Consider the following 13627-nt stretch of genomic DNA (forward strand, 5'->3'; position numbering starts at 1 on the left):
ATTCGAAAATAGAGAGTTTAACCTTTAAAATGGTTTTTAGAAAATAAAAATGTGATAATTTTTTGCGGTGTTATACTTAAATTATTTAAAATTATGTAAAATTTTTACACACGTTTTTGTATGCGCTTATTTTGTTGACCAGTGTATAATTTATATAATTAAATAACAAGATATAAATTAATGTTTGAAATAACATGCTTTTTTTTTATATGTGCAGACGTTATCGTGGGCAATAAAGTAGAAACAGTTCTTAAGGATCAACATTTTGAAGCACTTATGAGGTACATAATTTTTTATTCTAAATTCTAAATTCTTGCAACTAGTGCATATCATTACGTATACTGTGAAGATACTTTTATTTGAAAATTTTTAATAAAAATTTTTTCTTGTTATTATTTATTCTTTCAAGTTATTAAAAAAGATATTAAAAACGTGCTAATTTGTGCACTTGAAATGGCAAGTAAAAATAATGTTTCTGTAATTTTAAACTGCTGAGGTTCGTTTCTATCAACGTAGATTAACTTTAATCTCGGTTTAATTTACTTGTTATCTCATTCTAGTTCCAAAAATTAGAAAGAGGTAAAGAGTTAGTTAATCCAAGATTAAAATTAATCTACGTTGATAGAAATGGGCCTGAATCTGATTCATTAAAAACTTTTAATTTGCCGGAAAATCATTAAAACCAACATAAAATTACTAAATGGACTTGCAAAATTGAGAGTCAAAAAGTTTTTTTTTAATGTAGGTATGTTAATCTTATTGAAATTTGACATTCTAAATTTAGAAACAGACGGCAGATATTTCAAAATTATATAGGAGAATAATAATCAAAACATTTCTGAGAAATCTCTAAAAAATTTCAATGTGTCGGGTAATTACTAAATCGCATCATAAAAACGTGGAAGTTGCGATTTTATCTATCCTTATACAAATTATTTTCTTTTACAGTAAATGAGTAGTGACCATAAAAGAATATGGAAATACGATGTTCAAAATTTCAAAAACCGTGCTGTTAAAAACCTACAAAACATTTAATAAAGTAGAAAAAATTACGGCATATCTGTAGACAAACTTTTTACAATATTATCGGAATAAAGTTTTATGTAGAGTAGATCAAGCTAATGTAGACTCAATGAATGATGAAAAATTATAACGCACGCGCGCGCGTTTGTGATGCGATTTAAGAGATACGTTTTATAAATCGTATTACTTATAAGCTTATTTAACCGGTTCACTGGTGGACCAAAATCAACGTTTTGTGCCAAAACTGGTGAAAGCTAATAATTATGTATTTTATGTAAAAGTTTACTTGTTGCATAGGGGTACCAAACTTTATGCAAATTCGTTGAAAATTGGAAGAAATATTCATAGTGCGCATATATGCAACATTATCAGTCGTGATACTTTTTTTCGCGCATATGTGCGTCATTACTAGTAAACCGGTTAAATTTTTTATTTAAAAATATAATGCAAAAAATTATAAATAAATTACATTAAAAAAAATACACATTACTAAAAAAAATTGAGTACTTTGGCTATTTTTAAACCGCTGGAACTCAGTAAAAAACCAACACAGAAACAAGATTCAAAAAGCATCTTAAAGCTTGTAACTTCTTCTTTCAAACGATTTTTGGCAATTTTAGTTATCTTTTTTTTACCAACATGACACAATAATGAAGCTTGAAAGTATAAACTTTTAGTTTTCTATTGCTTTTTCGCAGAGCGCTGTACATTGATTGTTCACGGTAATAAGCAACGAAAAGTCAAAATAATCATTTTTTCTTCAAATTATTTTTTCTTAATAACTCGGTCAAAAAAAAATTGCACAGCAATGAACGACCACTCAAAATAATACGCTAGATGCAAAGTTGCATTAAAAATTTTTATTTCAATGGATCAAGCTTCTTTATTGTGTCATGTTGATAAAAAAAAGATAACTAAAACCGTCAAAAAGTATTTGAAAAAAGTTTTAAGAGGATGCTGAACATGTCTTGTTTTACCGATTATTTTGATTATTTCTAATTCATTAATCTTTTAATTGTATTTACAGAATAAAAAATCCTTCTCCACAATTAAAGTACAGACGGTAACATAATGTGCACATAAAAATATTATATAAAAAATAAAAAAAACTTTAATTTACAAATAAAAAATTTTTTTGTTTTTTGTATAAAATTTTTACGTGCGCATTATGTTATCGTCTATACTTTAATTGTGAAAAAGGATTTTTAATTCTGTAAATACAATTAAATGATTGTATGATTTAGATAATCTTATCATATTTAACTACTATTTACACACATACACACACACACACACACACACACACACACACACACACAGAATTCTTAAATATAAAATTTTAATAAAGAAAATTTTGTTTTAGACTTACAGAAACTGTAAATTATAGAATAAATTTACCACTGGCGCTAAACATTTTAATGTTTAATAGTGTTATATATAATTTTACTCCTTTGAGACGCAAACAGCAAAATCTTTCGAAGACAGTACATCTTCTCACTAATAAGGTATATATTAAATATATTTTGTTACATGTGTGTGAAAATTCGTCCTTTACACGTCTTTTTTTGGAAAGTTGCCAATTTTCTACGAAATAGTTTTCTTACACAAGTAATTTATTATTTCATTGTTTTTGTCTTCTCAATAATTGATGGCGTAAACGTAAACCATGCAGCAATACTTTTCTGCACGCTTATCTCGTTTTTTACACACATGTCTTTGTCTTTACACCTACATGCGCATCATCTCGTGCATGTATACAGTAACGTATACGAACTTTTGCAAAATTATGTTTTATCGTTTCTGCAAATTTAACTTTAGCTAACCTGTCAATTCATGTTATTCAAAATAAAATCAAAGATGAATTCAAAATATTCGAATACCATTATAATATCTAAAAGACAGCTAACTTACATCTCCAAAGATAAAATCCGAATTGTGAAAGAGAAAGAGTACAGGGAATCTTTCGCCACAAAAGTCAAAAGAAAAATATATAAATTTATATGATAAAAATAAATATAACTAATACAAATTTTTTTAAAATAATTATTTACATTAGCGATTTCTCACCGATTTTGATGATTGTAGCGACTTTTACTCCAGTCTGGTACAGCAGAGTGTGGCTCCGCCCCTCCCCCACCCACGCATTCTTTACATAACCCTTTGCGAATTTCCATGCTTTAAATTTTAAGAATAATATTTATTAAACTTTTTTATCAACTTTAATTGTTAATATCTCCCTTTGCGGGGCAGAGCGACGCTTTTTTTTGCCAAATTCGTTCGTTTTGTGCAATGAGGAATGAACTCTCCTTAAGTAAGTATTACTAAAACATTCTAGTGCAAATTAAAAAAGTATGGTATTTATTAAACTTTTGTGTTAATAATTTTTTGTGTATAATTCGAAAACTAAAGTTGAGCGGCGGTAACATGTATAGGGCAAAGTTGTTCAGAATGATGACTTTGACAACATAATTGAAGGTCATCAAAATCGGTGAGGAATCGCTAACGTAAATAATTACCTTTTTTTATTACAAAACTGTTTAAACTTTTCTTTTATTCGCGGGAGCTCTGCTCCTCGCAAACCCTTTGTTTTCTTCTTTGAACCCGCTCACGTGTCTCTTTTTTACGGACTTGTAAAAAAATGGTATGTTTAACTTGTGCATTTTAACTATCGCCCACTCACCTACGACCTACGACTCGTGTGAATATTCCCCGCATTGTGAGCAATATCTCACTTTCCGCACTTATTATATAATGTATATATATACATATATTCAACATTAATATGTTAACCTTTAAACTCGGTTTCATAAAATCAAGTTAAACTGAGTTAGCTGAATGAAAATTATATTTAACGGCATAATTAAATTTGTTTTGTGTTTTTAACTGAAGTTTAATAAAACCTGTACTCTATGAGACAAAACTTTCAAGTTTTCTCTTTCTTCTCAAATATAGAATATGATTGGTTAGTGATAAGTAAAATGTAGAAAAACAATTTATATGCTAGAATTTTATACAGATTATGTGCTCGTGTCAACAGTTTCAGAATTTATATTGTTACGTCACAACGCTCTCCGTCACACACACACACACACACACACACACACACACACACACACACGCGCGCGCGCACGCGCACGCACACGCACACGCACACGCACACGCACACGCACGCACGCGCGCGCGCGGGAAATAACACTCGCGATGTAAGGGGAAAACGGAATTTATTCCAAAATATTAATACATGAACTTGACAGCTCGTGAATTGACATAAAACAACAATCAAATAACAACGTTTTTCCCATAGCAACAGGGCGTTCAATAATCTCGATCCGCTGGACCAGTTGACTTGCACGGTCGGGCATTTCAACGGGCGACGCGTGCAACACGCGCGCAACAATATCGTAGAAATCAAGAATAAGTCGAGAAATACAAAACATAAAATAAAGAAAAATTAAATAAATAAAAAAAAGGTTGTCAAATTTAGAAAATAATTAAATTAATAGAACGCGGAAAAAATTCATAAAAACCAAGAAAACGGACAATGTTAAGGGGATACTAAACTCTGTTTTATCATTAATTTTCGGACACCGAAATCTTTTTATTGATTGCATGGAATTAAAAATCCTTCTCCAAAATTAAAATACAGATAATAACGCGGTGCGCTGCGATCAATTTCATACAAAAAACGAAAGAAAGTTATATAATTATAGTTTTGTTATCGACTTTTGTAGTCGACTCGTGAAAACATTGGCTACGTATAAAAGTTTTAGACTTTGTACGTATAAAATAAGCATGGAGCGCACTTGGCATTTCAGCAAAGAACAATACTGTGCTTTTAGAATGAGCCTAGGAACCTTAGAAAAAAAGTTTTTGGTGTTTAAGAGGATCCTATCTGTTTTATCGTCAGAATTGTACAATTTGTTCCAATGTACAACTTTTTATTGCATTTACAGAATTAAAAATTCTCCACAATTAATTCTGGAAAAGGATTTCTAAATCTATAAAAGAAATACATATAAAATTTTGTTAATAACGTGCCCAAATGACTCTACATTATCGACCTCGATCAAGTTTGACGAGCAGTTTAGCATCCTCTTAATATGAAAGAAAAATATCGAGATGCTAACGCGGCTACTGATATTTATCGGTTTAATTAAAATTTTTAAGATAAATTGTTACACCAAGCCTTAGTGCTTTATTTTTCTTACTTTAGTTTGTTTTTATTACATTTTCAGTTAATAGAGCAACATCAAAATGAATTAAAACAGCATTCTATGGAAATGGAAAATACAAATCGTAAGTATATGTGCATTATGTAACATGCTAACTATATTTTATAATATTGTGATATTGGTAAAATAGAGTGAGTTCCATTTACCTACGTTTCCGATTGCTTACTGCTTCGTTTGCACACAAATCTTACAGAAATTCCCGATTGCCGACATTCCCGATTGCCCACGTCCCGTTGCCTACTGCTTCGTTTGCACACACGAAAATAATCAAGGTGTATTAAAGTACGATTGCACATGTTATATTATTACGCTCATACACATTGCATTCGTGCACATTGCACACGTTATATTATTACACTCATACACATTGCACACGTGACGCTATTGCACACGTGCACATTGCACACGTTATATCATTACGCTCACACTTTGAAGGCACGATTCCAATAACTTGGGCGCCTTGATTGGCAATGGTTTTTGTTAATATTTTTTATGCTCGACAAAGTTGTATAGGTCTTATTATAGAGCTAACTGTTTAGTTTTCGAGATATACCATATTAAAAATAAAAAGAAAAGTAGATAGACCTTGCTTTGCATGGAAAGTCGCAAACCCATGTGGAACAGTACGAAGCGTGAACACACACACACACATACACACACGGGGCATGCAAGGGGGGCCTCTCCCCCTCCCGCAACCACCCCGTCGGTAGGGGTGAAAAGTTACAAATATCTATGTGGTAATTGTCATGTGTGCAATGTGTATGTGCGCAATAATGTCACGTGTGCAATGTGCACGTGTGCAATGTGTATGAGCGTAATAATATAACGTGTGCAATGTGTATGAGCGTAATAATATAACGTGTGCAATGTGCACGTGTACAATAGCGTCACGTGTGCAATCGGGACATGGGCAATTGGGAATGTCGGCAATCGGGAATTTCTGCAAAATTTGTGTGCAAACGAAGCAGTAGGCAATCGGGAATGTAGGCAAACGGGACCCGGTAAAATGTATTAATTTAGAAAAAACGTAGGTCGTCAGTATTGGAATGTTTTGAGAGAAAAGTAAATGGGAGATGTTTAAATAATGTGTTTACACACACACACACACACACACACACACACACACACACACACACACACACACACACACCTTAAAAAGTACTTATACTCCTTAGAGATAAAGAAAAAATCTTATTCAATATATTATTTACTAAAAAGTTATTTAATTTTAAATAAAGTAAAAATGTTGCAATTAGCTCCATATTCTCCGGATTAATTGATTGGAATCTTCTTAAAACAACGAATTAAACTTTTAAACGTTTTGCAGATAAATTCTATTTTTATTGCTCTAGCTTCCAATTGAATCAATTATATCGTATAATTTTTAGTAAGAGAGACTATATTTATAAACTTTGTTACAATAATTGTTAATTAACAACAATAAAAATTATTTAAGGACTGTTATAATGTGAGATTACAAGAAATTTACGTAATTAATAATATCAAAAATTAATTTTTAAAAATAAAGAAAATAATAAAAAAATTTATTCTTTAGTTTAATTTTCTAAATAATTGTAAGTAAAACACATGGGCTTTTGGCGCAAATTATTTTACAAAACAAATATTATATGGGCAATTTGTTGTTGTGTGTTTGTTGTAGTATAAAAAAGAGAATGCTTTGTCAAATACCGATTGAGATTTCGGTTTCCATAATGCTACAAACGGTTTGAAGCAATTCTTTGATTGGTTAATTAGTAAAGTTTTTTGTTCCGATAGATCAATCGAATGTTTCAAAGAATTCGTAACGTAAATGGATTGCAGCCCGAATTAAACATTTGTTATCAATTCCATATGTAATAATTTTTTCTAATATTCATAATTAATTTAAACATCAAAAGATATATTTTTTAATATTAAAGTATTGAAATGTTTTTAAACGTGTTAACATAATTCTTAATATGTAGAAAATATGTTGAATATTTAATATTACAAGATTTAAAAATAAATTAATATTATATTCTAATTTTGTTCTTTATATAATATAGATGAATCGGTTCTTGATATTCTGATTGAATCATCTCATAAAAAAAATTGGACACAAAAAATAATTTTTGACAACCTTGTTTCACTGATTTTGGCGGTATGTTATTTCTGCACACACACACACGCATACGCACATAATTATCTATAAGAGGGTAATAAAATTACTTTCTTTTATTAGTCCAGTGATTCAATTGGTACTACCTTAAATTTTACTGTCTTCATGTTAGCAAATTTCCCAGAAATACAAGTATGTATATTTATTTTATATACAATTGAGTTTACCAAAATTAACTTACACAAAACACAGTAAATGATAATTTTACAAGATACATATTAACTTATATGTTCAAATATATGTTAAAAAAACATTTGTCTTTTAATCTGTCAATTCTTCGATTGATTAAATCAATTTTAAATTAATTTAATTAATAAGTAATCTAGAACATACTAATTGTGTTGTATTGAGATAATGATTTATTTTATTTAATTTTATAAAAGACGAAAGTATATGAAGAATTGTTGGAAATTTATGGTATGAAGACGCCAACGTCTGCTCCAGTCAAACATGACGATTTACAACATATGCATTATTTGGAGCGAATTATTAAGGAAACAATGAGACTTTTTCCTGTTTTTCCAGTAGTTGGCCGAGATACAACCAAAGATATAAAAATAGGTGTGTTTATTTTTATAAATAAACGAGAATTACTAATAATTTTATTATATACATTGCATAATATATGCTATATAAATATAAATTCCGATATATACTTGTAATGAAAAATCAATAACGGTTGATGTTTCATTAATTATACACTTACATGGAAAAAATAATTTTGCTGTTCAAGTGTTTAAAAATTTAGCTAGATACAGATCTAAAAATAATTTTGTTGTACTATTAAAATATTATAATAATTATATAGAACGTTCAAATATGATAACAGTGCTTTAAAAACTTTTAACATTCGAGCAAGTAGTTTGAGCCCTGCATAATCATTTACATGGTTTAAGTAAATTATTTTTAGATCTGTATCTGAATTTTTAGATGTTTTAACTAAACTGGTTTCTTCCGTGCAAAATTTAATTTAAGACTTATTGGATTTTAAAGTAAAAAGTGTCGTTTTTAGTTAGAAAAAGATTTAATATTAAAGTTAAAGTACTACAATGTTTCTTAATACTCTAAAATGTAACAAAAAATGACAATTAATATTATCAAGATTTATTATAATAAAGAATAATATTAAAAAGTTGTTTTAATATTCTTTAAATAATATTGTTTTACTAATTCTGCGTACTTACACAATAAATAATAAATAACACACTATGAAACTAAACATATACACGCGTAAATAATAAAATAAATTATATTATTTATTGCTTTTATTTCACATTTATGTTTCTCTATAACATTTAATTATAATGTGATATATTTCAGGAGACACTGTTTTGCCAAAGAAGGCTACTATTGTGATGCCAATTATAACAATGTTTCGAAATAAAAAGTACTGGCCGAATCCATTAAAATTTGACCCCGACAGATTTTTAACAGAAAGAATAAAAGCTTGTGACTCGTATTATTTCATCCCTTTCAGTGACGGACCAAGAAATTGTATAGGTAGTTAAGATTAGGTTATGTAAGTAGTATATTAAAATTAATTTACATTTAATTCGCAAACTTGTAGGTATGAAATATTCAATGATGTTTATGAAAGTTATCCTAGCAACGCTTATTCGCACATTCGTATTTAAAGTAGATCAAAGCATCGAAATAGATAAAATCAAATTAACTACGGATATGGGAGGATTAATTCCTTTTGAACCTCTAAAGGTTAAAATTGAAAAACGAAAATTTTCTGATGACATATCTGGTGATTCCTCAGATAGTCAAACTTGCAAAAGCAAATAATATCAAAATGCTTGTTAGAACATCATTTTGTAAGCAAAATGGCACTAAATTGGACACAAATTCTGTTATACAGGATGTTGTCGACAAATTATTAACAGAAATATAGCAAAATGTGTTTTACAAATTTTGCTGGCAAATATAGTTGCCAAATATTGAACAAGGCTTGATATTCTTGTTGCCAAATTTAGTTTGACAGTTAAAATTACTGTCAAACAACATTTTGATAATTATTCAGTTTAGGGGAGGTAGCTTCGATGATCTTGACCTTGACATATGTTATCAAGGTCACCGTCCTGAGTGACCTTCAAAAGATTGTAGCTGTCGCTCGTGATTCGTTAAATTGATGTATATGTCTATATGGTGTCAGATAATGTCACAAACACATGTGGTACAGTACAAGTAGGATATTTATAATTTTTAAGTCTTCATTATTGATGTAGAAATTTATGAAACTTTTTTTGTTAATATCTTTTTAACGAATTACGAGCGACAGCTAAAATCTTTTGAAGGTCATTCAAGAGGGTGACCTTGATATGTCAAGGTCATCGAAGCTGCCTCCCTTAAACTGAATAATTACCAGCATTTTTATGTAAACTGAGTTGCACAGACTTTGTTCGCTTCTTGACGACAATTTGTTGTCAAGTTATGATACAAATTTTGCCAACAAAATACAAGCTGATCGCGGATACAGATGCTAAAGTATTTGGTATCAAGTTTTGAGCTAATTTGTTGCCAATTTGATGACAATTTAATAACAAATTGTTTATTGGATTAAAAATATTATTATAACACTTATATATGTAACAATAAGAAATAAATAAAATAAAGTAATAAAATATTTTACATTCATTTGTTAAGAATTTTTTGCTGTACAATTTCCACGAAACATATATATCTCATCAAGAAGAAATGATCAGTTTATATTAATTTAAGAAAATATACTAGTACCTCAACATGCGCAACGAATCCATTCCACGCGCGAGAATTCCATTCCTCTTGCAAGAATTCATGATTTTTTGCGATTGAAAATATAATCAGTCAATACAAAAAAAAGTAAAAAAAATCCATTTGTACATTGTGCAAATATGTATTTTACCCTTCGAATTCGAACAAGCATTCCCTTGAGTTGTATTAATCTGCACATGGTTAATTTGTGATGGTACGTATATGCGCACAAGACTTTGCTGTTGAGCAGAAAACACCCGGGCCGTGCTAATGCACATCCCTTATAGAAGTGCAATCCATCGAGCAATGTCAGAGACGCACGCTTAGATTTCACCGCCTATAGCCTTTGACCAGCTTAGCAAAAATCATCGATGAAATCGAACACGAGCGAAAACAAACTCTCCGTCCGCTGTAAAATAACAAACTTTCCTCTTTTATTTCATGGGATTTGGAAACTGCTCCACAAAAAAATGTAAACCGATTTTAGCGTCGCCGAGGCTACACCACATCGCGCGCTACTGCCCAGCACCAGTCGCTGCATTTTCAAACACTCGTTATATTTCAATATTATAACATAAAAATATGAATATATTTTTTTAATATTTAATTTGTATAATATTTTACTTTAAAATTGGTATTATATTTAAAATTTAAAACATAATCAAAACTCAATCTATAATTTACACTTTTAAGTTATAAACATATATATATGTCTAAGGAGAAAAAAATTATCAAAAAGTAAATTAAAAAGTTTGAGTTATTCTCAAAAAATCTTAGCAGTGCCTTAGATTCTGTCTCCAAAGGATTATTTATTTGTAAATTTTTGCTAGTTATGATAATGTGTCAAAAACTATTCTTTTATAGAAAAATTTTGAAAATTAGACAAAGTTTGTAAGCAATTTTAGAGTTTCATGTTTGTTTTTTTATATTTTTAAAAGTTTTCTTATACATTATAAATTGAATTATTAAAATTTAAAGTTCAGAAAATAAAAGTAAAAATCCCCATCAATGTAGGGTTGTTAACCCTAGAACGTCACAACGTGGTAGTTTTGTACATCAGCGCAAATTTGAATCTATCTCCTAATTTAGCAGATGAAGGGATACCGACCATAATTTGATTCAATGTCTTAGAAATGGATAAAGACATTAACTGATGTAAGAACGCCATTAGCTTACGAGCAGTATAGACATAAAGTGGAAATGGGATACATTTATACCCCAGTCTGACGCTTGTGTATATATTTCATTTGAATACTGTCATATGGACCACTGTTTTTTCCAACGACATAAAGAATGGATTGAGCATCAGGATAGACAGACAGGCGCTCGCTATAGAAAGAGAGGTGCTTACTGCGTTTGCGCAAACTGCAACGTTCCTGTGTGTGAAAACCACAGGATCATACAATGTGGCGAGTGCCACTTGGAATTATAAAAATATTTTAATAATGTTTTTTACTTTAATAATGTATTTTGTTAAAAAAAAATAAACATTTTTTAGAATTTTAATAAAATAAAAATTTGATTGTGTCTATTCATTTTTTTTTCTTAAATTATCGTTATTTTTTCGACTTTTATTTGTCAAAATAATTATATTTTTTAAACAATACCCAAAGTCCATTTTATCCCGGTTCTAAAACTATCTTTTACCTTTTTTAAGCTGTTTAGTTTTTTAAATTCGCAAAAAATGGATGAAAATACGATAGAAAAAAAAAACATTTTTTTTGCAATTTTTTTCAAACATTACTCTGTTTAAATTTTAACGTGTTTAATATTAATTAATATTATTGTGTGCTAGGACTATCGTCCTTGTCATAAAAAGACAAAGAGATTCATTAAGCACAATATTGATCAATAAAATGATTATTTATTCGCCAGTGATTACAAAAGAAAAAACAATGTAACTATTACGTTTGACCTGACTGGCCTCAAATATATTCAACAAATAGCGCACAACGTTTCGACCGTTGGTTTCGGTCCTTATCAAGTGCTTAGATACGTAAAAATTAATTGGTACACATTTTGAATTATAATATGTGTCTAGATATCGTTTAACAAGCAATATAAACGAAGTAAATTACAGAAGAGTTGCCCTAAAAATAGAAATCAATAATAACGTTTACAAATCAGAAGTGTGGTCAAGTTTGTGTAATAAAAAATAATAAATGATTGGATACATTGAAGTCTAATGTGTGTGTTTCCTTCGAGATCTAATCCATTATTTATGGGTTGGGAAGTCTTTGAAAAATTATTATTCTCTTATGAAAAAAGAAATAGTCGTATACGATAAATTGATCGCATTACCATTTACAAGCTGATACGGAATAACAACGATGCGAGTAGTTCCGTTTCCGTAGTTTGCCACGTAGTTATACTCATTTGCGATCGCTCTTAAAAAAATTACAAATTATTAGTAATTTATATACTTAATGAATTAATTGCTTAATTATGGTGACTAATAATTCATATGTTTATTGAAATTACACAAAATACATAGAACGGTTTTGCTAAAGTATTTAAAAATTGAAACAAGTGTAAGATTAGAGAACTGATAATATAAATAATACAAAACAAAGATATGTCATTTTTTGGTCAAGACAAATTTTGATGCGTAATGAAATTGTGTGAATTTTTAGTCAGTCTTGACAGTTTTAAACTAAAGCTGGAATATGTAGTATTACACATTAAATTAATAAGCTTAATATTATTTTAATGCTAAAATAAGCATCTCAATGTAAAGAATTTATTGTGTTATTCATGTAATTGTATTTATTATGGTGTTATTGATTATCTTTATTGCAATATATTTATAATAATCGTAGATATTTATAGTAATTGCCTGAAAAAAAATGTATCTACCTTATACTATAATAAATATTATCACTTGCCTCGGTAATCGAATTAATAAGACATCCGTACAGAATGTAGGGAGATCCAGATTCATGTCCTCGCTAAGAAAATATTTTTTGCAATAAATTCTTTACAGTATTTTAAGAAATCAAATCAAAGTATTATTAAAATATTTGTCAATTTAATTTGTTATATTACTCATTCTAGATTTAATTTAGATTTAATTTAGAACTCAAAACAAGTAATCAAAAAGCATAAACTAGAAATTGTAAAAACTTGCACAATTATAGGTCAGTCTCAATAAAAAATAGAAAAATAGAAATAAAAAATTCTTTTTAGTTTATTTAGCTTGTGTTATTTACATTTTACATTACCAGTTCTCTCTAATTTCATTTAATATTAGTTTAGATATTTTAGCAAGACGGTTATTTCCGTGTAGTTTTAATACGCACATAAATTGTTAGTCACAAAATTACGCAATTAACTCGTAGATTATGTAGACTAATAATTTCTAATTGTTCAAATAACAATTGCGATTATAACATGGACAGACGCGGAAATGAAATTACTTGCATTGCGATCTTTTTAAATCAGTATGGTAATAAAAATGAATTTATTGCAACATACTATA

General features: G+C 29.1%; 1 protein-coding gene across 3 annotated transcripts in view; it reads left to right on the forward strand.

Annotated features, from left to right (window-relative positions):
• Window positions 1-13248, forward strand: part of LOC105828600 (probable cytochrome P450 312a1) — a 21324-nt gene extending 8076 nt beyond the window's left edge. For 2 of the 3 annotated variants that reach the window (XM_036285391.1, XM_036285401.1), the window contains 8 exons: window positions 218-281; window positions 2387-2528; window positions 5259-5319; window positions 7301-7395; window positions 7477-7545; window positions 7797-7974; window positions 8734-8913; window positions 8981-13248. In XM_036285391.1, coding sequence (XP_036141284.1) covers window positions 218-281; window positions 2387-2528; window positions 5259-5319; window positions 7301-7395; window positions 7477-7545; window positions 7797-7974; window positions 8734-8913; window positions 8981-9204 — 1013 coding nt within the window. In that variant the 3' untranslated portion in view covers window positions 9205-13248. The remainder of the gene's footprint in view (window positions 1-217; window positions 282-2386; window positions 2529-5258; window positions 5320-7300; window positions 7396-7476; window positions 7546-7796; window positions 7975-8733; window positions 8914-8980) is intronic. The other variant, XM_036285395.1, reaches the window with a different exon arrangement.
• The last annotated feature ends 379 nt before the right edge of the window (window positions 13249-13627 follow it).

Source organism: Monomorium pharaonis, chromosome 1 (genome assembly GCF_013373865.1).
Source record: "Monomorium pharaonis isolate MP-MQ-018 chromosome 1, ASM1337386v2, whole genome shotgun sequence".
Lineage (NCBI taxonomy): Eukaryota > Metazoa > Arthropoda > Insecta > Hymenoptera > Formicidae > Monomorium > Monomorium pharaonis.